At 35.0% G+C, this 25,390-nt stretch overlaps 5 protein-coding genes across 10 annotated transcripts in view; all 5 read right to left on the reverse strand.

The window, feature by feature from the left end:
* Positions 1–383: 383 nt before the first annotated feature.
* LOC108193450 (serine carboxypeptidase-like 26) lies at positions 384–3,524 on the reverse strand. Of its 4 annotated transcripts, none has more exons than XM_017360108.2 (10): positions 3,102–3,524; positions 2,813–2,917; positions 2,595–2,690; positions 2,421–2,513; positions 2,255–2,343; positions 1,847–2,119; positions 1,606–1,739; positions 1,383–1,478; positions 871–976; positions 384–783 (listed from the first exon to the last, which is right to left on the reverse strand). In XM_017360108.2, the coding sequence occupies exons 1-10, from the start codon at positions 3,382–3,384 to the stop codon at positions 637–639; spliced, it is 1,422 nt and encodes a 473-aa protein (XP_017215597.1). In that variant the 5' UTR covers positions 3,385–3,524; the 3' UTR covers positions 384–636. The 4 variants fall into 4 exon arrangements, with proteins under 4 accessions (XP_017215597.1, XP_017215596.1, XP_017215598.1 ...); XM_017360107.2 differs by having other exon boundaries at positions 1,606–1,751; positions 3,102–3,523; XM_017360110.2 differs by having other exon boundaries at positions 485–783; positions 1,606–1,790; positions 1,883–2,119.
* Positions 3,525–4,943: 1,419 nt separating this feature from the next.
* On the reverse strand, positions 4,944–9,883 carry LOC108193729 (beta-glucosidase-like SFR2, chloroplastic). 2 transcript variants are annotated; one of them, XM_017360531.2, is made up of 11 exons: positions 9,631–9,882; positions 8,789–9,104; positions 8,433–8,571; positions 7,590–7,756; positions 7,111–7,332; positions 6,706–6,883; positions 6,379–6,612; positions 6,132–6,281; positions 5,915–6,044; positions 5,582–5,766; positions 4,944–5,284 (listed from the first exon to the last, which is right to left on the reverse strand). In XM_017360531.2, the coding sequence occupies exons 1-10, from the start codon at positions 9,815–9,817 to the stop codon at positions 5,591–5,593; spliced, it is 1,899 nt and encodes a 632-aa protein (XP_017216020.1). In that variant the 5' UTR covers positions 9,818–9,882; the 3' UTR covers positions 4,944–5,284; positions 5,582–5,590. The 2 variants fall into 2 exon arrangements, 1 of the variants encoding a protein (XP_017216020.1); XR_010285674.1 differs by lacking the exon at positions 4,944–5,284 and having other exon boundaries at positions 5,743–5,766; positions 5,915–6,031; positions 9,631–9,883.
* Positions 9,884–11,313: 1,430 nt separating this feature from the next.
* Positions 11,314–16,033, reverse strand: LOC108196922 (small ribosomal subunit protein bS1c). The gene is made up of 7 exons (XM_017364413.2): positions 15,621–16,033; positions 14,314–14,589; positions 13,914–13,994; positions 12,708–12,989; positions 12,501–12,611; positions 12,078–12,164; positions 11,314–11,606 (listed from the first exon to the last, which is right to left on the reverse strand). The coding sequence occupies exons 1-7, from the start codon at positions 15,930–15,932 to the stop codon at positions 11,502–11,504; spliced, it is 1,254 nt and encodes a 417-aa protein (XP_017219902.1). The 5' UTR covers positions 15,933–16,033; the 3' UTR covers positions 11,314–11,501.
* Positions 16,034–17,141: 1,108 nt separating this feature from the next.
* Positions 17,142–19,304, reverse strand: LOC108193878 (probable protein phosphatase 2C 13). The gene is made up of 2 exons (XM_017360724.2): positions 19,114–19,304; positions 17,142–18,350 (listed from the first exon to the last, which is right to left on the reverse strand). The coding sequence occupies exons 1-2, from the start codon at positions 19,258–19,260 to the stop codon at positions 17,352–17,354; spliced, it is 1,146 nt and encodes a 381-aa protein (XP_017216213.2). The 5' UTR covers positions 19,261–19,304; the 3' UTR covers positions 17,142–17,351.
* Positions 19,305–22,775: 3,471 nt separating this feature from the next.
* LOC108195777 (uncharacterized) overlaps positions 22,776–25,390 on the reverse strand; it is a 56,008-nt gene continuing 53,393 nt past the window's right edge. For both annotated transcript variants that reach the window (XM_017362727.2, XM_017362726.2), the window contains exons 61-64: positions 25,122–25,280; positions 24,747–25,034; positions 24,298–24,535; positions 22,776–23,260 (exon numbers count right to left, since the gene is read on the reverse strand). In XM_017362727.2, coding sequence (XP_017218216.1) covers positions 24,380–24,535; positions 24,747–25,034; positions 25,122–25,280 — 603 coding nt within the window. In that variant the 3' untranslated portion in view covers positions 22,776–23,260; positions 24,298–24,379. The remainder of the gene's footprint in view (positions 23,261–24,297; positions 24,536–24,746; positions 25,035–25,121; positions 25,281–25,390) is intronic.

The raw sequence follows: 25,390 nt of genomic DNA on the forward strand, positions 1-25,390 counted from the left end.
CGTCCTTTTTAGTTGTCACATTTCTATTTTTTTTATTCAAACTGATCAACTTTTGATTAAAGAATATAAGTCAAATTTTTTATTATTTTAAAAAACTGAAAATTACATCTTAAAGTAAATTAAAAACTATTTCTGACGACATATTTTTTTTTATTTTTTCAACTGATGAAATATTAATAAATTTCCGTCAATGGTCGATTTGACGGGCACAAAGGTGACAACTAAAAAGGAACGGATGAAGTAATATTTTATCGATGAGATTAGCGAATTTGATGCATTGCAGTTCTTTTTGTCCCTGTATTCTTCTGTAGTTTTAAGTCGTACTATGGCAAGTCCACTGAGATACTTGCCATACTATGCTCTGTAGCAAGTACCTTCTGAGGTTTATTGCAACATATGATCATCAATTCACTTGCAAATGATTTCACACTCAAATATCAAACGTAAAACCAAACACACTACAGCAATGCCAGAGCAACTACATTATTGTAAATGGTCGAGCATTTGTTGCAGTAACTGTTGTATTAGTCTTTCGCAACTAATAATCGCGAAAAATATCCATTCATCTCCTCTTATCTGGCTGCTGAAATGCTATTACTGTGTTGCCGTGAGCCATAATCCATCAATGAATGTTCTTCATCTGTCTTTCGGAAGAGGTTGTCCGGACAAAAAAGAGTGGATAAGCGAAAGGGCTTCACTAGGCTTGTTTAGCGGAACCAAGTGTCCAGCCCCTCGAACTGTCACCATTGTTAGGCCTTCGTACTCTACTATTCTCCCTCCCACCTGCAATTTTAATGATCACCAGACGAACTCACGGGGACAAGTTGTTTAAGGTACATTGACAATGCAAGATGAAGGCAGGCTAATTACCTGTTGATTGTGAAACCAAGAACGCCATGGAGACTTGAGAGGCAGACCGAGAGCCTCAATGCAGTATCGTGACCCTATAACCGGGACTCTGCCATCAGCATCACCACTATTGCAGCTCAAAAAGAAAAGAATCGTTATAGATGTCATAGAAAAGGTTTTCTTACATACTCTGTAGTTTAAGTTACGGTTTAATAATCAAGTGACTCACCAAACTCAAAACGGTATCAAACTGGTCACTTAAGTCAGTATTGTTTACATTCCATTAGTCAACATCAAAATTTTATGATGGGAAGAGCTGATGTGTTAAAATTTATCCGATGTGGCAATATCTATTTGATAAGGTAACGTTTCTTTTTAGCCAAATCAGCAATATAACGTCTCTATCTCTAAAATAGACGTGCATTATTAACCCTTTAAGTTACACATTCTTGGAAACCTAAATGATATTTGCAGTCATTCAACGTAGGCAAGTTGCTTAATTGATAATACTGTCAGAAAACAAATGTAGATACCTGTAAATCCATATCTTAAGCCCACTCTTGATCAGTTCTGTGTAGATAGGTAAGATAGAAGAGATAGTATAGTTGTATAAGTTAAATACATGATCGCTGAAACAGTCAAGAAAACACGTTAGATTACTTGAAAACATACTTAAGCAGAATAGAGAACAAACGTAATTAGCAGAATCATATATATCAGTAGAACAACATTGCATCAGTAAGATAGATATCTCACCTGCAAACCTTATAATCTATACTAGTATTGGCATGAAACGCTTTTTTAACATCCGTCCTATTGAAGTACTCCTGCACGTATGGAGTGTAGCATGGATCATAACCAGCAGGGATCCTTATTGGACGCTTGTAATCCTGAGATTGTGCCTGTAAATCAGCACTACAATTTTTCATAAGACCGCGGTACTAACAAAAACAGTATGTTGCATCTCATGAACATGCCCTGTACTAGTTTCAATCACCTTAAAAGACGACACATGGCTATCACTACCTACCACGGAAGAAGTGGTATTTATAAGGCAAATTGGTGCATAAATATTGTAGATATCAATCTCCTTGTATTTGTCAAATACTATTTCCATGGCAGCATTACACTCCTTGGACCAGTTGTTGTTCTCAAAATTACATACATTTTTTGCTGTATCGTAAACCTCATCTGGTATTACTGAATGACTCCATGCATACTCTAATATACCTCTGTAATCATAGCTATCATCAGTTTCTGGATTACCAACCTGCAATTTGTAAGTGCATTTAATTCAAAGTTTCTCGTCGCTATCTAGGGCACAGCCAGTTTATAAATATAGTTCGTCTCAGTCTTAGTGGACTCAAAATTACAACAGAAATGTGAATCATGAAGGGGTACATACTATGAAGCCTTTCAGATTAATAAAAGGGTTTTCAGATATATCTTTATTTCGGTTATGTATAAGCTCTGCAAGTTGAGGCACATAGTGTCCTGTACATACAACAGAAGAGGATATCAGTCAGATGGAAGAAATATAAAATGCAGTGCTTTGGTTATATATATACTACCTGCATAACTCTCTCCTGATATATAAAAATCATGGCTACTCCATTGTGAATACCTTTGCAGCCAATTTACCAAGAAATTATAAGTATCCTCCGCTACAAAAACCGACATGACATAGTAAGATCACTCAAAATTATCACTGCTGATATCTCCCACCTATGAGCATAAATAATTACCAACAAACTGATCATCCAGTATATCAAGATCGGATGATGTATTCGTATAGGAAAAACCAACTCCAACTGGGGACTCCACAAAGAGCAAATTCGCTTCTGCATGAGTAACAGGATTTGACATTGCAGTACAAATTTCAGATCAATTTTAACTTTCTGAAGAAAAAAGACTAAATTTTCTGAAAATGCAAAAAAATAAAGTCCACAACAAAGAAAAACACCTTTGTTCCAAGAATGGGGATTGAAGTTAAGGCCACCATTTTTATTGACTTTAAGAGGTCCCAACTCAACAGCTGCACCGTACCCAATTGACGAACAACCAGGTCCTTTGACAAGAACAAAAACACAATTTAAATCCGAAACAACAATTTTTGGATGCAAGGGCCTCTAAAGTTAAATTCCAAAAACTGAATCGAATATATACTAATTTGCATATATGCTCAGCATTTAACACTAACTAGCATGTGAAAAAAATGCAGACTTTTAGAAAATATTAAAGATTTAATTCACCTCCATTGAGCCAAAGGAGCAGTGGTTTTTTAGAGGGGTGAGACTGAGCTTCAAAGAACCAATAAAAAAGAGCTCTACCATGATCTTTATTGACTGTGATGTATCCAGAGAATTGGGAGACTGATGGAGTTAATGGTTGACCAGGTAGATTTATTACTCTATCATAGGAGTAGTGTTCATGGGACTGTGTCTGTGTTTCTAGTGATTTAATGACTGTAATAAATGAACCAAAAGTTAAGACAACATATATGCACAAAACAGAGAGAACTGATGATCCTGTCATGTTTTACAGGATTTGAAGTTAGCAAGGCTTGGCCAGTTTAGAAGCTGGAGATAAAAGACTCAGAAAAATAAGTTCAAATGAACTAGTTGTTTTGGCGTTTATTACAAATATCTATGTCTGCCGGCTTCCAAATTTTGTCTTCAGCTTCTAGTATGGTATGTTACCTAAAGAGTGACTTGTGACCAATTTTCTCAAAAGTTCAAGATGTCCCGAAAACTTATTTATGGGTCGAGAGGAGAACACGGACGCTAATCTGTGGGACATAACTTGCCTTCGTGTTCTTTGGGGTCGCAGGGAGTCGAGTCCCGTGAACCCGAGCTCTCATATCATGTTAGGTGTTAGGAAAAAGGATTACCAGGATCATATTCTAACGTCTTCATTTGGACAAATTTGGTTCTGAGAATCATGAAAAAGTAAAATATTATATTCGGAGCAATTTTTTTTCTAAAAACAAAATCTAACATGATGTACGACTATGCATGACATCTTAATTTCTTAATTTTCTACAGTTCCGTTTTAGTTTATGTACGTATTTCAAAACCATTTTCGACGTTAAGCTGAAGAGTAAAAGCAAAATATACTGCTTGCAAGTTGTAAAGAAGCAGAGCCACTCCGTGAAGTGAATAATTTAGCAAGAATATTATTGTCCACGTTCTTCTGGATACTTTTGGATAAGGAGTGTCAGCACAAAGTTTATACGAATGTGTAAAATTTAGTGCTAACAAGTAAAACTAACACGAGGCTGCTACTGCTGGTTTACCAGTGCCAACTGTCAACATGTGAAAGAGTAGTTAAAGAGGAAACAAAAAGGGGTCCGCTTTGACAAGCCACAGTAAACTGCAACCACAACTGGAAGATTCGGTGCACCTAGAGGCAGATCTAGCACATATTTTTCATGTGATATCAAACAAATTTTCGGAAACATTTTTATATATTTGAATTTACAGGGACATTCTATGATATTCTAAAATCTATAATAGTGAATAATTGTCAGGTTTTTTTATGATTTAAAATGGGAATCTACCGATACCCTTGCCAGATCCGCCCATGTATGCAAGTCAAACAATTTCCAAGAAGCAACTCCTATCAGTTTCAAATACTGTAACTGCTTTTTTCTCGGATAGTGGCCCAATCTATCGGGATAAAGCCTCAAATACTATTATCAGAGAAGATGTCCCAAATATCACTTTGCAATCTAAAATGCTAGATCATGCGGCGTTCATTCCTCTTTTATTTGTTAATACTAGATCGTCTAACTTTTGAAGTCCTAAACGCTACTTCAGTTTTCATATAGTGTTCCACTTTAAAATGTCTGATCGTGTTATGTTTTGCAGTGATTTTCAGATATAAACGCAACACAATGTAGCGTTTTCTTTCAAAAATCAAAATGCTAGATTATCAGCATTAACCAGCGATATTTCGGCCCTTTTTTCTTTTACCATTGTAATATTGTGGACATTACTTATAGAAATTGTGGTATATGAGACCTTCTCTTTTCTCTGTACTGCTGGCAAGGAAAAATCATAAATTAAAATGTAAATGCAGATCATCCAAATTTGCACCGGAATCAATTTTACTGGTTTAGTTTTTGTCATGAATATAACTGAAACCTCGGCAGTGTCAACAATGTCGGGTCTTGGTGCACGTTGAGGCACACCATGCCCGGGAATCTCGCAAGTCTGTTGCTCCAAAGCTGTCAGCTTGCCCAAGATTCTTATAATATTTTTTCCTGGCTTTTAGTTGAAACTATGTTGAAGTTTCTTTTACAAATTTTCAGCTTGATCTGTTGATTAAAATCTTGAACTACGGCCTAATGAACTTGAATTAAGCAAATATTGTAGCTTCAAGCAACTGCAAAATTGCGATGTCAATTAGCAGCAATGATCACAGGGAATTGCATCTGCAGAGACGATCATGAATAAAAAGAGGTTACACATAACGCATTACAAATGGTAATCTTATATATGAAAAAGCAGAATGATGGTGAAACTGAAAGATCTCAAAAGTATGATAAATAAATAGCCTCTAGCTTGATACTAGCTTTCGGGCACATATGTTAATAACCGATATAAATTTATTTTTGGAACTTAGTCCGCGACAAAAACAGGTTAGGGCATATATTGTACAAGTAATGTGTTTAGTCGACACGTAGAGGAAGCATTTTCAGGATGAGGAGCATGAAAGTGAAGTGACTTGCCTTAAAGGTTTAGAGAATCAGTTCATCATCATCCTGAAGTGCTTTCATTTTTTTGCAGGTGGAGAAAGGTTGGAGAAGCCATCGAAAAAAACAGCTCAAAGGGTCCTGCAGATATTCCATCTCATAGTGACCAAACTGCCAATCGCGTTCCACATAAGCCCTCATAGTAGGTTCATCGAGGCCTCCTGATGAAATAATGATAATAAATGAAATCATTAATTTATCTACTCTGCGCAAGAAAATTCTTGGCGAAATGAAAAGAAAATTGATAACTGAATGATAAAAGCACAACTCTGTGAATTGAAGTGATAAAACCATATCACTAAGACCTACCGGAATACATTAAACCATATTTGTCAACTATCCGGTAAAATGGTCTTGTTTTTTTCTCTCTAGCAGCTCTTTGAAGTTCATCCCATGCTTGCTTCCTATCTTCACGTGTGATTATACCTGAAGTTGCTACCTTAAATCAAGATGCCGTTTAAATACTGATTAATAAGCACGAGGAAAAACATCTTAGCCCCTACGAAAATAGATATAAAGGTATTACTTTTGAAAACAGATGATACGATGGACGTGGGATACGTGCAAGATTATTGAGTCGATCAACTGCAACAAGTCCAAATTTTGGACCATATCCATCAGCCCACTCCCAGTTATCTGAAACAGTCCAGAACAAGTAACCAAGGACACGGACACCCTGCAAAATTAGCGTCAGCAGTTGGAATTGCAACTTAATCAATATTTAAAAATATAACAAAGATGAATTAAATAGTTGTCATTTGTGAATCCAAAACCTTTAGCATAGCTGCATAAATTGCAACTAGATGTTCCAACATATATGGTCGTCGTATCAAATCTGTCCCGTCTGCAACACCGTTTTCAGTAATGATAAATGGTACATTTAGATGTTTGTATCTTTCATGAAAGTGCAGAAGCACACGGAATAAACCATCTGGATATATCCCGCGCCCTGATTCACCATATTCAACTGTCTCTGCCAGCTTCAGTCCAGTCCTAGCTACTACTTCCTAGTTAGCACATCAATTTATTTTGTTGGATTAGAATGTTGCGATTGGTATAGTGTTCTTTATGCACTCAGTTAAGAAGTTGGATGTACGTACCTGTCCATAGTAATTTATCCCTATATAATCCAACTTGTTGCATATACTATCCAGATACCGGAAGAGAGTTAATGACTTGGCAATTGAAACATTAGCAATATCAAAGAGCCCATATGGACGCAGAAATGACACGTGATGCGCTACTCCAACTTTTGATGTGGATAATCCTTTGCTGAAACTGAAAGAGGTCATAAGATTTTATAAGTATGGAGGAAACTAATAAGCATATAATGAATTGCTTTATCTGTTAACAAATAAGTATAAATCAATTTTAGGCACATTCTGTTCTTGGAAGGTAAAATCTGTCAACTACAACTTTTTCCATCAAACGGTATGGACAACTACATGTAACTGATTCTTGATGGAGCTACAAAATGTAATGAATTGCTTCGTCTGTCAACAAACCTTTGTTGATGAATATAGTCGTAGGCCTTCGTGTGAGCAATTGCCATATTATTCATGGTTTTATTGAACACACCTGAAGGTAGATACGAAGTAGCAACCTCTAGCATGTCAGGTTTACCACCAGGCCAAGAACCAGAGCAATAGGTGAGCATACAGAAGATGTGAGGCTCGTTAAATGTTATCCAGTAGTCCACCATTTCTGACAAACATTCAACAACCAGTCTGCAGTGTGTAAGACGGAAAAATATGTCAGAAGCCCAAGACATAATTTTCATACTGATATCACATTTATAAAGTACAAATTATGAATCCTGCTTCAGGTTTCCTCCGCTTGATAAACAATAAACAATAAAGAAATATCTGGTATTTTGTTACTTAAAGCTTAATGCACCGTAATGGAAATGTAATGCTACATGAAAATATAAATCATATATGAATAGTGATAGTAATTCAGCCTTTTCATTCAGGAAAAGACTAACTTGGTAAATTCCATGAAATAATCAACAGTTTTCTTTAATTTCCATCCTCCATATTTGGCAGCCCATGGCGGCAGAGAATGATGGAACAGAGTCAGCATCACTTTCATATCATAAGAACGAACCCTTCTGGTGATCCACTTATATCTCTCCAGTGCTGCATAGTTTACCTAAGAAATAGATGAACAATAAGATCACCTCAACAGAAATCTAGAAAAGTTTTTTTTTTTTTAACTTAGCAAAAGTTGGTCAAATATATTATAAATTGAATTGCCAGATCATTATCATTATCTTGATAAACGTGTAAATCGTTTAGAAATTTTAATAGGTCAAAAAGCTACTTCATATTTTAGGGGAAAAAATAGTGGTAACCAAGGTTTACTTTAAGTGGAAGTTCATTTGAATTTTACTTCAATTTCACTTTCATTTAACCCACCAACCTTTTCTATATATACTACCCTCCCCAACCCATTTCTCTCAAGCTAAGAGTCAAATATATCTTACATTTTGGAAATAAAAACACCTTCGATTCTTCACATATATTAATATATATACAAATTTTTAATCACCAAGGTTTCGTACCACCCAACGCCTTGTATCACTTAGCTGGATCATACACCACTACTTTCCAGCCTCCCAAAAAATTGCTCAACTTTATTCATAAGCCAAAATCTGGTTGAAGCTCCGACAAATTTTTAGGCGAATTTTTTACGTTTATACACAGACCAGACTGGGGGGTGTTTGACATATAATAAGCTCTCAACTTTATTTCTAGGTATGGAATAAGCTTATGGTCATGTTTTCATCTGTGTGTGCAATACTGCAATATGACAGCATCAGGCTTACAGATTTTCTGAGACCCTTAACAGGCTCTTCTGGCATGATCCTTGTCCAATCAATTCCCATCCGAAAGACACTTATGCCAGTTTCTTTAGCCAGTTTTAGTTCTGTGTCAGGATCAGACCAAAACCTTAGCCTCTCCTCCCTGGAAAATTAGATCTTTGAGTCCAAAGTAAGTGAAAGTAAGAAAACTATCTGTACTATGCAAGCAGGATCACATTAGTGCAGATTAGACAAATTCTCATAGTATCAATTCCAGTTTCAAAATGGTATTGCTGAGATTACATAGAAACATATCATTTGCACAAACCAGTTTCTTAAACTTTTAAAATTAGATCTCTAACATGAAACATTTGACTTACGGATGTGGAACATTGTGCCAGGCAGCTACATTATGACGCGATTCTTTAGGAACTGAAAATGGTTCTTCCTCTTTTAGATACTTCTCAATTCCATTAGTTTTAGCTTCCCTGGATATCTTCATGGTATCCTCAACATCCATCATCGCCAATGGAGCTTGATGGCATATACCATTACTAGCAGAAGAAGCCATTATAGAATCTACGTGTTGCTGTTTGTCACTGTGGTCATCTTCTGCAAACTGGAGCCAAGCATCGTCCAGTCTATCTTCGACGTGGGCTGGTGCCGTTGCCAATCCAAAAAAGAACTCATCTTCCCCTTAGTAACATGATAAACTAGTATATATCATGCAAGTACTAAAAGAAATCACAGTGCTATAGGTTCCCATGAAAAACGTACAGAACAGTTCATCCTGAATATCAAAGGAGTAAATGGCATCTTATCTCTCTCAATTCAACATATATGATATAAAGCACCAATGTTTTTTAAAAAATTGGGCTCTCTTCCTGCAAGAGATTACCTTAGACACATACATAATGTCAAGTGATCAGTTCTCCTAAAACCGGAATACTTATATCGAGCTTTTTGCATACTGAAACTCTGATACCATGCCAAATGACCAGTTTTGAAAGACTTATATCGAGTTTTTTACAAATCGAAGCTCTGATATTAAGTGACCGGTTATTCTGACACCTCGAAATTGTAGGGCTTATAATTATTATAGTGAATGTAAACAGTGGAATGCATGCATAATTCTGAAACACAAAAGTTATCATGCACATTTATAGCAAGAACATCTCACAAGACGTGCTAGAAAATTTAGGAAACAAGTTATATTAGTTACCATGGGCTGCATTGATGTTAAAAATGGCAACTGTGTCGGAATTTTCGTCGATAGGAGAAATGAATGGCTTGAGGTTCTTTTTCCGGTAAAGGTTGAATGCAAAGGCATTAGCAGCCACGGTGATGGTTGCCAATATTCCGGCCAGCTTCGTCGCCGAAATAACTAAAGCTACAATTTTCATTGTCATGAAGACTACAAATTAAACCTTTGTTCCTGTTGACATAGTTATAAATTTCCATAATGCTATTATGAATTATTTGAATTTCATTTCAAAAAAAAATTGAATTATTGAACTTTTAAATTATAAAATATATTTTTTTATCGTTTAGAACCTCCTATTTAAATCACAAATAATATATTTATTATTTTAAATATAATAAAAGTAAAAGTAAGATATTATAATACACATGACTACATGAGTAAAGAATACCACAATCTATCACATCTTATCTTTAACCTTATCTTCCAAAATACTACTCCCTCCGTCCCAATTCTTTTGTCTTATTTGACTTTTTGTGGTCAAATTCACCCAACTTTGACTGAAATTTACGTATATTAAATAATTGAAAAAAATTACAAAAAATATATCATTAGAATCTACATTTAATCCACTTTAAGATGTCTTTTTCAATTTTTAAAAAACATGTTAAAATAATTACTTATTATCAGTCAAAGTTTGGTCAATTTGACCACAAAAAGTCAAACAAGACAAAAGAAGTGGGACGGAGGGAGTACCAATTTTGTCTGTTCAAATATAGGTAATGGGGTCATTTTATTTGCCGACATGAATACGACTTAAGTCTTGACTACACACGCTTGGTTCGGGTAAATCTTAAATTCATAGGTGATTTTGCTCTAGTCAAATTAAAATAAAAATAGTCAGATTAAATAATTGAATAAATAGTTATACACAAAAATACCAATTCAATTTTATGAGTCAGAACAACTAATTTGATTCGGTAACTATTAATTGATAATATATGAATGTATAATCAAGAAAAAGTCCCAAACGTCATTCTTTTAAGTCAAATTCTTAATATTACTCCCTCCGTCCCATTTTAACTGTTTTTGATTTTTTTACACGTATTTTAAGATGTTAAAAAAATTACATCTAAACATGATTATTTTTTATAAAATTTATATCAAATAAAAGTTTAGAGTCTAAACTTTTATTTGATATAAGAATTGAAATTTTTTATTGAGCGTAGATATTGTTTTTTTACACCTCAATATACGTGTTAAAAAGTCAAACATCAGTTAAAATGGGACACAGGGAGTATTTTTTATGAAGACTGTAACTGTCACTTCAAAAAACAATTTCATGTTACGTTTTGATTTTTTGAGAAAAACACAATTAGAATGGCTGAAAACTACAACTTCAAATTCCGTTTTTGTAAACACAACACGAATTTGCGGTTTCAAAAAACAACAATAAAAATCTTTTATTGCTAAATATGGGCATTTGGGACCAGCACCCAAAATAATCACTCATTGTGGCTAGAAAATTTTAGATTAAATAAAGGAAAATGAAGAAACAAAGAAAATTATGAAGAAACAAATTTCACTTATCCATCGAGCTTGTAAAGTACATGAAAAGTTTTTTTTTTGAAACAAAAGTGTTAATATACTAGTTTATCGTTCACCACCGAGTTAGACAAGTTGATACCTCGACGAATATATCCGTTTGATATCATTAAGATCTTATATTTATATGCTCGTAATATTTAATAATTAGTTTAAACTTATACATAATACAACAGATGTTACTTCCATGTAAATTTTACAAAATTATGCATAGATGATTGATCTAGTGTTTTCTCTGAAGGATCCATGATACTGGAGAGTTGAACTGACATTTAATCTGGGGTCCTTTAATCCTCAGCTGGAGAAATATCACCTCCTAAATCCAGACCCTCTGGAGGCAAGTCCGAAGACAGTGGACCCAGGATTCCGTCGGAGCTGAGAGTCAATCCACTCTGCAAATGCAGAAATTATACATCACAAATTATTTTCTGATAATATTTCTCAAAACAGGGACTGCAACATCAGATGCATGTCGATTATTTTGGAAAACCGATGACCAGCAATATTTTGTGCAACTATTGTAAAACTGTTTGTTACTGCATAAAGGAATTGAAATGTTAAAAAGTAGAGAAGGTAATAGTCCCTTCCATCATAATTGATGTTTCTCATGTTTGCACACTGGAGTCCCGAGAATTCCTTAATAACATTCAGATATAGGCTTCTGAGTTGCGCATCGTTTTACCAGATGGCAAAAATGTAGCATAAACAAGGCGAAGCATACACAAATCAAAAAATTATCTAAAAGGTCACTTGGCCCTTGATTCCAAAAGCAACATATATGTATATGTATTTTTTTTTTCTTTGTGCTAATAGACATACTAATTCAAAATTGCAAACGCCAAGAAAACAAATCAAATGGATACCTCAGGCTGAAATCTAAGCATGTCAGCACGGGCCATGGCTTCAGCTTGAGCGATTCTCTGCCTGAATGTCTGTGCCATCTCCTCTGCCTGTTAATAGAGAAAGAAGCACTTCAGACTATGCTCGAGGTAATGGAGAAAGAAAATAACAGATGCAACATTAGAAAAAATAAGAGTTATGATAGGTGAAGATAGTAAATACTAATGTTCCAAGCGTCAAATGACACTTCAGATACTTATAAATTTAAAGTCCTAGTCGACAAATAATAAGGTCAGGCTGAGTGATAACAGAAAATTGGATCTATAAGCAACTATATTAATAGAGTACGGAGCTTTAAAGATGAGAAGGAACTGCAGCGTGTCCTTTATTTAATAAAAAAAAAAAAGATTCATAAAAATCTATCATGATGCCTTCAACCGAATCACCTTCTCAAAAACCAGCTTAGGATTGCGAATCATGTCTCCAGGAGTAGGTTCTAATTTTTTGGTAGAAAGACTGACTCGGCCTCTTTCTCGGTCATGGCTTAGTATCATAACCTACAAATACAAGTACTGATGTCAACTTCAAGTAAAAGTGGAGATTCATCTGCTTGATAGCAGAATGCCAGAATATATTGTTCTACTTGATCATACCTTGAGAGCGTCACCAGGCTGAAGGACTGTTGCTATATCCGAGACACGGTCATGACTGATCTGACTAACATGAAGAAGCCCATTGATTCCACCAATATCTATAAAGGCACCATAGGGCTTCAAACTCTGCACAGTTCCAATGAGGACTGATCCAATTCCGAGTTGGGCTTGGCTGTCTGCCATGGCCTTTCGGTTACTGAGAACAAGCCTAGATTGTTCCTCATCTACCTCAACAAACTTTAATGGAATATCCTTGTCAATAAGCTCTTCTGCAGGTGATTTCTGATGAGCATATGAAAGCTAATGAGTGATAAAATTTGAAGTTCATCTTATGTTTAGTTCTATAACTGAGCTAAATCAGGATACTAATCCAAAGGGAGGTCGAATGAAGAAACAATATCATCGGAGAAAAGACTCTTCTTCCACTTCAAAAATAATTATCAGACATAACTAGAGGACCTTGAATGTGCATCTATGATTTATCCTCATAAAATATATATTTACAGCTCCAAATGTGTTCTGTACATCAGTTTAGTAACTAATATTATATAAGATGCAACCCATGCTTCTAATGTGCATGGGTCACTTATTTTGGCGACTCTTATCTTGAAATGTAATTAGGCTACTTTACTAAAGAACTGTAACAAGATAACTATAACAAAAAAGAAGACATGATTCTTTAAGTGATTCCGTTGTCACTTCAGGACTACAAGTTGAATTCTAGGAGTTACAATAGTATTCGCCAGTATCTATTCACTGCAATAATGAATAAGCGACTAGGTTTAATATATATCACAATTCACAAATCTGTTTTCTTTATATTAATATACATCCTTTAAATATGCAAACAGGTCATGGTTTTTACTCTATCTACAATTACCAGAAGCTTAAAAGTGTGAATCAAAAGATACCAGATGAATTTAACAGTTCAATGACTAAATCATAGGTTTAAAGGTTTAACTGTTACAACATTAGATGCACCAGATAAAGGGTTTGGGTTTTAATTTATAAAATAAAATTTGTAATTTATTTCTTATTTTCTAAGATCCCCAATTTTTCACATGATCTACTATGAGATGGCCGAATGATATCAACATAAGGATGTATAAACAAGATTGAACAGGCAGAAAAACAACATTTACAGAGGCAACTTGAAATAAAAATGATAATTTATCTTAAGCCAGAAGTCTGATCGAAAAAATTTACCGTTGATATTTGGGAGAAGGGTACAAATCCGCGAAGGCCCTCGACTAAAGCCACAACTCCACCTTTGTTAGCACCAACAACCTGCATATCTCAATTACAACAATGTCAGATATCATATCACAGAACAGCAAACTTCCAATTTAAGGGACTGCAGCTATACCCAATGCACTCACTTAAATTCAGTAAGCGTATTATATATTATCGGCACCGTATTCTTAATGCTGGGTCACCAAGTAAATATATAATTTAATCAATGAAAGCATAAACATTAATCACTGTAGCAGAAAATATTATTTTTGTCTGTTCTAAATTGTGTGTGAGGACTCATGATCGATCTAGTCATAAAATGTATTCGAATAGTCATAATAGAACTACAACTAATTGGCATTGAAATACATACCTTACCCTTGACAACAACATCTTCAGCTTGAAGCTGTCTACATCTTTCCCATGCAAGGTCATACTGAATGGACCGTAAGCTCAAGATCAAACTATCATCATTTGAATTCTCACCGATAATTATAAACTCCTCACGCAGACCATTTACTATTCCAGCATCTTTCACATGCTTTACATCGTAGATGCAGACTTCCCTAGTAGGCAGGTATGCTGACGATTTAGCAGTTATGTCGACTAGTGCTCCATTTGCGTCTGTATTAAATACAGTTCCAGTGACCTAAACAGAGGTAGACAAACAATATGAAGCTTTTTCTTTCTCTCAACTTAAACCAGGCACACTATATTATGTCTGCTCCAACCTAACTAATTTTATCTCCTTCCTTTTTGTTATGTATAAATGCAATCTAAATAAATGCTGAGACCATAGATACTTTAAACCTAAGAGTCCATGTATAACACCAAGAGAACCCAGTTTCCAATACACAACTTTTTCCAAGCAAGTTCAGCCTCACAGTATTATTACCATGAAAATGTGGACCTTTTGTTTTCATTTGCTTATGTACTTTCTTGGGTGTAGGAAAATTCAAAAAGACATGAATGTACAAGCTTAAAGGAATAAAACTTTAACTGTGTAACAAACAAATATTTTGTATCTGCAGTTAACTGACTACTGAGTAGTTTCGTGTAAGACCTACGTTGTGTGTTTGTAAATTTGAGCCAGTTTGTGAGACATCTCAAAGATTCTCAGAGGGATACACTTGTACTCAAGGAGTTCAAATCCACCATTTCTCTATTTAACTCTTACAAATGGCATACACTACACAGCTAACATATAGAAGATAGACAATTCTATATTCCAAACTTGAAAAGGGGCTTTTCACTTTTAGTAACTAAGCAGTACCCACTAATAAACACTAACACATCCGTCGTCAAACCAGCTACTAATTCATAATAATGTGCCAAATGGCTCAATCTCATCCAAATCCAATTCACAAGAGTTGTCCAAAACCACATAAATCGAATTCAAACCCCAAAACCAAATCCAAAAGATCACCCATCTAACTCGACATTCATGAATCCATAACCAATTCAGTATCAAAGATCACACCAGGCTAGATAAATTAACAAAACACACACACACACACACACACACACACACAATATCCTAATATAAAAAAAAAAACAAAATCCACTTCAAAACAATCAAACAACACAAACCCAACTCCCAATTCATCTCATTACACCTCAACAACATCTTACATGCACAAAATCATAACTAAAAACATAAAACATAAGTAAGAGCTAGACCTTAGTGCCAATCTCAGAGTTGAAGTCATACTCCTGAATGGCCGTGTGAAAATCCTCCACATTAAACGCAACCCCTTGCATAGGAGCCGTCCGACACCTCTCATAAGCCTCTTCGAACATCTCTTTGAGCCGAGCTCGCTCTCTTGTCTCTGCAGTGGAAACTCCCACACCAGGGGCTGTCACTGCAGCTCTGACAACGTAGGACTTTTGGGAGTGCTTGTTGTGGGCCCATGTTTTTCTCGACACACGTGTGGAGGAGAGAGATGGGCATGTCAAGCATGCGCCGGCAAGCTGGTGAGGCAGAGCTGCCATTTTGGTTTGGTTGAGTTTAGTTTGATGTTCTGATGTTGATAAAATGTTGGAACGGCTTCTTGATGATGCTTGTTGTTCTATACATGGATAGAATAAAATGAGAGGTTGATGTGGGACCTAGGATATCTACACATCTAAGTTTAATGTTTGATTTTGTAGTAAATTTTTTGTGAAATCATATATAAAAATGTCTCATTAGTATTAGTTTTATTTGAGAAATTTGTAAAAATATGACTGTCTCAAATTTATTGAAAATACAGTCTAAATTATATATGAGCAAATAGGATCGCGCTCAAGAAAGAACTAATGCTTAAAATAGAAACATAGAACCACTAAGATTCTGCTTATAACCCTATATTTTTCATAAATTTTTGAGATTTAAATCTAAATACATTTTTTTCTTTGCATCACTGTGTGTGTTCAAAAATAATTTCAAAATATAATACATAAATAAGACATTTTTTTCATGTGCAGTTTTATTGCAGAACCCTCGCTAATATTAGAAATAAGATAATGGTTCTAAGGGTTCTCTTCTCTCTGGAACATGACCCTGAGTAAAAATTATGTTTTCAAATTTATTACGATCGAAGTTGTACACGAGATTACACTGTTGCTTAAGAAAATTAAGTGATTTTATTTTCATGTAAGAAAATTATTTTATTTGATTGTATTTCGAATTCAAGTATAATATTTTGGTGACTTACCAGTTTTATAATCTGTGTCCTGAAACCTCTGATTTACTAAAAAATTCTTGATTAATATATTAGTTCTTGAAAAATAATTTATTGGTTCATCAATTGTACTCTCATGTGACGAAAACTTTCCAATATCGTGGATAGGTAAGTAACCGATTAGATTTGCTCGATTTTCACAACCGCAACTGTAATAGACAATCAACCAAATAATACTGCAAATGCAACTGTAGTGTAAGAAAATTAGTACCACGCTCAAGAATTTTGTGGAGACAAGAAGAGTAATGATACATTGAACACCTCAGATTTGTGGTGCCCTGACAAAAAAACTCTCAGATTTATGTGAATACAATAAAAAGTATAATTCTTTGATAAATCCAAGAAGACCCAAGAAACTGTGTAAGGGTTACTTGAGAATCTGGAAGACATCATAGTACTTATCACAAAGAAGGCCCTGTACTAAACCACCAATAGACATAAAACATATTGCTTGATTCAGAATTCAGATGGAAATATAAATAGAAAAACTCAAATTATTTATCTCCTGTAAAAAAACAGTAAAGATGAATACGCCATGAAATAAAGAGACTGGGTTTTCACACAAAATTTGGCTTATATAAGCCAGAAACAGCTAAATCATTTGATTTATAAATTAATTAGCAAAATTTCTCTAGACTAAACTCTGGGCTACACTATTCCATCCGCAAACTACCAATTACAACTAGATTCAGTTGCCTTGTAAGAAACTCCTCAGTCTATTCCGAGCATCATCCGATAGGCTGCAACAACTTAATTTGGGCCGTTGAGAAGTGACAGATTCTGTGAGTTCTGCAGGGGAAGAGAAGCAGACAATTATAGCAGTGAGATTGTCCGATGTATCCAGGCGCAAGGCTTGACCCACAAGAGCTTTAGCACACTTCTGCGGATCATCATGTTGTCTTAGCTGACCACGAACAAGTCTTACTGCCTCCTCATTTGACATCACGTCCCATATTCCATCACAAGCAATAATTAAGAACTCATCATCCTTTGTCAGTAAGGTTCGTTGAACATCAGGCTCAGCTGTGAGTGGTGCAGGACACCCCGACGGAGACTTCATGTACCAATCTCCAAGAGCTCGGGTCACTGCTAGTTCACCATTAAGGTAACCATCCTCAATATAGCCACCTAGCTCCTTGATCCTTTTCAGTTCTGATATGTAACTCGGTCTGTGATCTTGAGACATTGGGACTGCAACCCCTTTTCTGCAGAGAACTGCACGGGAGTCGCCAACATTTGCAACCAGTAGATGCCTTCCAAGTACCAAAGCAGTCAAAGCTGTTGTTCCACAGAAGTCACAAACACTGCCTTCAGCGGCCAGTGCTTGGTCAGCCAGTAAAAAAGCCTTACAATGAGAATTTTCAAGGTCCTCTAATAATATATCGTCAATATCATATATTTGTGGCAAAGCAACATCCTCAAAAAACAAACGCATAGCATTATTTTTTAGATATGCTGATGCCTCAGAACCCCCATGACCGTCAAAGACAGCAAAAAAGGAACTTGGGAGTGGCAAACTGTAGCGAGAACCCGACCAAGCACATATATCATCTACGCAGATGTGTTCATCCTCATTTGAACGACGAGGTCCAATATCAGTGTGACTGCCTGAACGAATACTTGGAACATAATCTGAGGCACCAGATTCAAGTGATGTAGCTTGAATAATAGTTGAGCACCTAACAGCCTGTTCAAAATTAAAGAAGACAAATCCCAAGATAAATTTTTCTGCAATAGCAGTGCAAATCACCAACTATAGAATGTAACAATGGAATGGATAAAAGGGACTCGGCATCACCTATACAGCCAGCAAGGATTCATAACACATCCAAACATTAGAAGATTCTCCTTCACATAAACATACATCTATTCTTCATCTATTCTTTATCAATTATAACAACGATTACTGAAAAACCAGACTACCAAACAAAAATATCTTAGATGTTCGTTACACGAGCTAATTGTTTTATATAAGCTGGTAAGCAAACTTCAATTAGCCTAATATATTCTCTTCAGCAGCATTCATTATTCATTTCCTACTCGTTTCCAACAAAAATTAAAAACCCTACAACCAGAGGCAGACCGACACTAAAACCTGAGGCGATCTCTTCTCCTCCTGGCCTCCATCCCTTCTCTCCCATTCGCAAAGTAACTTAAAACCCTGAGCCCCATTATAATCCTCAGCTTATAAATGCACACACTAAAACACTTATCATATGCACAATATGCAAGCTACAAAAAAGATACAATCTTTACAACCAAGACCAAAACCCCATCACTAAACAAACCATAATTTCACAAAAACCATCCAATTCAATCAATCTCAACATAAACCCTAACACAACCCCCAATAAAAATCACAAAGTACAAACACACAAATCAACAAAAACACACAAAATTCAAAACCCACATCAAAAAATCAACATTTAAAAAACCCAACAATTTCATACCGATTCAGAACGAGTGACTTGAACAGAAACAGACCCTGAAGCACAAACATCAAGACCAGTCTTTGACGGGTCGAACAAGTCGGGTCGGATCGAAACGACGTCGCTTTTGTAGTCTCCACATAGTAGAATCTCAGCTTCAGCTACCATATTCCGATGTGATAAAATTAGGTCAACATTTGGTGGCAATGCCACGTACATATTTAGGCATATTCAAGTTTAATTTTAAAAGATTTTTTTTCCATTCATTAAATTCAAATATATTCAATTTTATTATAAAAAATTATGATAACTTTTTTTTTTGAAAATAAAAAATTATGATAACTTAAAATATTTGGTTGAAATTTTAAATTATGCTATAAATCTGTTGGTAGTCAATATTTTAAATTACTTCTAAAAATTTGATGATATTCAATTGAAATTCTTTCAAATTCATTGAAATTTGATGATATTCAATTTTTAATGTATTTTTTTGAATTTCATAAAATAATGAATTTTGTAGGATTGTTCAATGTATTTTAGTCTTTCGAATTTGCATCATAATCTATGAGATTTTGAAGTATTAAGCTTAAAATCCTAAAAACTTTATATCAGCTCTACAATATATAGAATCCGCATAAAATCAAAATATGATACAATTCTGTTGTAGAACTAAAAACGAGGGTGTGAGCGTTTCATGCTTTAGACTGCTCTCGATGTGAGATGCCTACGTATCCTCTGCTTGGAGAAAAATCAAGTCTAAAACGTAGTTATAGTTTGGAGGGGTAGAACCCATGCTTTGGAATTAGAAGCTGAATGGAAGTATGATTCCAAATACTAGACTTCTCATAGAAGTGTGACTTGGAGTAAGAGATAAGATAGGACTCTTATCTTATGTTGTCAATGTTTATCCGAACTCTTGAATGTTTATCCACTAAAATCAGTTGTATTATGGAACTTACCTTCATAGTTGGATCTCCCACTGGGCCTCCGGTCCAATTTAGTCTTCTTATAATCCATACCTGCTTGGTCTGGACCTTTTATCATGCCCGTATTGATATCCTACAAATTTACTAAGTATTCGGGCTTTTACTTATTGGGCCTTCACACCTTGGAGTTGCAAATAACTATTTAATTACTTTAACCCCTATCAAATTCATTAAAATTCATAAAATATATCTAATATATTAAATTCTAGATGCAATAGCTTCTTCCGATGCAGTCTGATAGTAAATATCCGGCAAAATAAATCACCAACCAATATATTAATTGTGAAACATAATGTAACGTAATATGTAATAACGACAACTCAACACTATAATCAAGACAGAAAATAGTAACAAAATGTGATACATGAATCTACAGATCAAACAATAGTAACCAAATGTGATACATGAATCTACAGATCAAACAACAGGTAGATATAGAATCAGACAATCTGTTAGCTAAAGTGATCACAAGTAATAAGTTCATTCATATATTCCAATCTCAACAAAGAATAAGTTCATAATGTTTTAAAAAACAATATTTATCTACAGATTCAGTATCAAGTGTCAATGGATTCTAGTGTCGACTAATTGATTATTTATAGTTACAAAACGAAGCATTTCCAACCCAGAAAAGACTGATCATAATTATTCACCAAAGACAGTACCGAGTTCAGTTTAGTGTTAATCGTTTGCAAAAAAATGTTAACACATACAAAACAGTACCTCGTATTTATTCAACGAAAAGATGACAAGTCATAAGTGCAGCCGTTACAAGTGCAAGAGTTAAAACACATCTACAAGGAAACAAAAGAATAAATATATATTTATATATTTATTTTTAAATGAATGATCATTTCCGAATGAAAGGGGTTATTATTTATTTATTATAGATACTCCCTCCGTCCCACCAAATTCTTTACATTGGGTTTGGGCAGGGAGGTTAAGAAATATGTATAAAGCAGTGGAAAAAAGAAATAAAAATGGGTGAAGTGGTGGCACCTATTGATTTTTACTATATATAAGCAGTGTTACAGAAATCGGGAATCGGACCTAATCGGTTGAGCTACCGATTTAAGGATTAATCGGAAATTGGAGATTAATCGGAAGGATTAATGGGAGTTAAAATCGGGTTTATTTTAATATTAAAATATTATTTAATATTTAGTTATTATTATATTAACTATTTAGTAACTAACATATTTACTATATTCATAAACTCTATAATTATTCATATTTAAAGTAATATAGTATTTTAATTTTAATAATTTATCACATATACTTTGATTAGGAAATATATACAAGGATTAATCGGATTTCAAAAATCGGATCGGTGGCCAACCTTGCAGGAGATTAATTGGGGATTAATCGGTTAAATCGGGGATTTTTAGAACAATGTATATAAGAGAGATAGTGGAGTAAAAGTAGTGTTAAAATGGGAAAGTGGTGAGACTCATTAACTATTTTAGAAAGTTTTGTAATATAAAGAAATGAGTGGGACGTTTAAAAAAGGAAACTGTAAACGGTGGGACGGAGGGAGTATATATTTATATATTTACAGGATGAAAAGATTACATTTTTACCTAACTCCTGGAGGAGTTTGCACCAAAATTTACTCACACTGTTCACTATACACATTACTGGCGCAACCGCAAACTTGTTTTTATGCTAGCTCCAAGGGAGTTTGCGCCATTTATGTTAATCACAATATGTAACACAAACCGGCAACAAAGATGAAATGGTTGTGGATGGAGTTCGTGCTTGAACGTAGTGAAGACTAAGTATAGCGCGAACTCTCTCTTTTAACCAAGTCAAATGGAGTTTGCCTCCTAAACATTAAACATCTATATGATGGCACCAACTCAAGTCTCGCCTGTTTTTTGGATAAGTAAAGATTTATCTTATATTCTAACATGTCTCTTAGTGCTGGAACAAATTCAAGCTAGTAGAATAAATTCAACATACTGGAACAAACTTAAGCCAAGGAACTAACTCAAGGTGAATGAGCAAACTGTAGAACTAACTGTGGAACGAACTCAGAAAATAAATGTGGAACAAACTCGAGAATGAACTCAGGAATTAACTGTGAAACAAACTCTGAAACTAACTGCAACAGCTAACCATGATTGGAAATAAAGTTTATAAATAGAGTCAAAGTGGTTTCCTTTGAAACCAACAACACACGTTATATTTGTGCACACTACCACCAAACGCTCTACAACAAAAGATAATTGTGAGATTTGTTGAGAGTATTAGTGTGTAATGATTGGTGTCTTGTAGCTGACATAATATTTGGATATGTAGCACCCCTCGAGAATTCAATCAATATGATTATTCTCTGAACTTGCCGTGTTATTTAATTACGATCAAGGTTGAACATAAAAAGAACAATTCCGCAAATTAAATTAAAATTGACAATTTGGTATTTAACGTATTCAATTCCCCCTTCTACGTCAACTTAGCACTAATAATTGGCATCAAAGCTCGCTGATCGACATACAGATAAATCCGTATCTGACCAAAAAGCGAGTTTTGCCCTTAGTTGTAATTTTATCCGATATCATGAATACAGAAAAGTACATATCTTAAATGCGTATCAAGTAATGTAAAAATACCGTAAAGAAATGAAAGAGACGAATTGGGAAGGAATATATAGACACTATAACGACCAAGTAGCAGGTCCAAAACCGAGATACCCCATAAATCACCAAAGCTTATTTATTTTTCATCTTAATAATAGTGTAATACATCATCATGAATATATTGAGCTGTATAAAATGTGTTGGTCTACGAGGACTATTGAGTCCCAACAATATGCAGGAGCCCTCTTCACCTCAAAGTAGTCCAGCTGCTTCTACATCTATAATATATTAGCTACTTATACTGGCCTCTTTTAAAACTTGGAAAAGGACCTGCCAGTGAAAATATATGCTACATGTCATATATACATTTTCCCTGAACTACTGCTGAAGTTCTATTAATTAAAATATATATATACAATTCTATATATGTATGCAGGTATGTACAACTACTCGATGTCATCGGACTTGATCGCGGTGCTCTGTCGCACCCTTTCCCTTGTCTTTCGGGTTAGTGCTCAAAACTGCTCTCCAGAAACACATGGAATGTAGTTTGTCTCCAAAGGGTCAGCAGCTTAGCGACTGCTCACTTGTCATGCAAAATTTCTGACAATTGCAATATAAAACATGATAAATGATTACATTAATATATTCAATTCTGAAAGACAAAGGAAGTGTTTTTAACAATTAGAATAAGTTGTCCTAAAAAAAAGAGGAAACAAGAACTTTGTGTCTGAAAAAAAATTAATTCTTGACTTCACTCATGCAGCAGAAATAAGATAGAAATGCACTCAAGTGCGTACTAATAAAAGATCCTCAATAACATATACACGTGTTTGGATACTGTTGACCTTTGCTAAATCACATAGTACACACCCTCAAAGACAAATAATAGCTCTTACTCTCTATGACCTTCACTTGCTCTCTCATGCTGTTAACTTTTCTCTCCAAATTCTTAATGCATCCTAATTGAGATATTTATTACAGGTAGCTCCTTCCACTTGGGAAAGAAGTTTATTAAACCAAAATTGAACGGTACCTGAACACAGTCAGCTGAAATTCAAAGACATCTGCAAGTTTAAGACGGACTCAAGCCCGAACCGAAGTTTATAATTCCTTAATAAGCCTGGCTCAAGCTCCGTTCCATTCGGGCTTGACTCACTTCACTTAGAGCCATAATGAACCACAATATATTTTCTCTATCAGAATTCAGGTTAGGCCAAATAAATTTTTGTTGGAAATACCCAACAAATATAACACCAAGGCTAAACCCCCCCCCCCCCCCCCCCCCCCCCCCCCCCCCACCACCAGATTAGATAAGCTGCAGACATGAAATTAATACTAGACAGGCTCGGTTGGAAAATAGTTTATTTCTCCTGAGACCAGAGGAACGCTAGGAAAAATATTTTCCCATGTTTGTTTGTTTTCTGGAATTTCCTGAAACTGAACAAACGATGGATAATCAGGTTTTCCCGGAAATTTTTTGTGTAAGTAGAGAGTTTTTGGAACTTATACCACTTGTATAGAGACAATCTCTATGTCATCAGTATCTTATATCATTTTAGCACGGTTTAAGAATTCAAGCCAATATCTGACTTGACTTTCATGCCATGATATCAAAAGTAAAACCAGATGTTCCATACCTCAATCATTTGTACTGATAGCCATCTTGACAAATACAACTCAAACTTTATCTAAGATCACGCCATAATATTTCTTTCACAACTAATTTGCATTAGTGCCAAAAGTTGAGCTGTGAGAAATAGGTGAAGGCATCTGCTGGGGAGATGAGAAGTAAAAGTTATCTCTGGGGATAGCTTCGGCCTTAGCAGAATCAACAATGGCTGAGTATGGTTTGGCAGCAGTCCTTCTCAGCAAGTCCTGAATAGCATCATTAGCAAAACTTTCATCACTAGGTAACAAACCCTCATCTCTCAGTCTTAACAAAGAGTTGTGTAAAATAGTTAACAAAAAAAAACAAAGAGTTGGAAAGAAATATGGTAACATAAGTGACGTATATAGCATTCAACCAAAATGAAAAAAGTTTATGCTTTAAGAAAGAGAATGCACATTACGAATTTTTTATACCAACCTTTGCCTGGTTTGGCCCATAAGTATTCATAGCTTCCTCAATCGAAGTATAAACTTCAAAGGCTTGATTAGAATCACGGTTGCACTTTATAATGCGAACTTGATCCTTAGTATCTACAGATCGAGCTTGTAAGTAAAGAATAATCCGTGAAGGTATTGAATCTGGCCGATCTTTCTTTCCATGAGTTAATTCCATTGTCATCAGGTCATCCCACAATACATCCCACAAAACAGAGCATGGATCTCTGACTGGGTTAAACTTCTTATGCCCGATAATGCTGGATGCTTGCTGGAAATGACAGATAGATATATCATTCTTTATTTTAAACAAAGTTAATAATGGATGCAAGAATTTTTTTGAATAATATATACTCACTTGCAAAAGTATAATCCTTCTATGAGTGACAAGAAGATATTTTGCTTTAGGGAGCAAAAAATGATCTTCATATGCATCCGACAAGGCAAACTTCCCACGCACTTTGAACAAGTCAACTTGCCGGAAGAACGATACAGATTCTGCTAGTTGCAGTATCACCTTTACCAATATAATAAACCAAGTAAAGCAGCATAGAAGTTAGATTTTACTTGCCTCAGAAGCAGCGACAGTTATATTCTAATTAAATAATCTGATTAAATAATTATTCT

The sequence above is a fragment of the Daucus carota genome, chromosome 7, assembly GCF_001625215.2.
Source record: "Daucus carota subsp. sativus chromosome 7, DH1 v3.0, whole genome shotgun sequence".
NCBI classification, from domain to species: Eukaryota; Viridiplantae; Streptophyta; class Magnoliopsida; order Apiales; family Apiaceae; genus Daucus; species Daucus carota.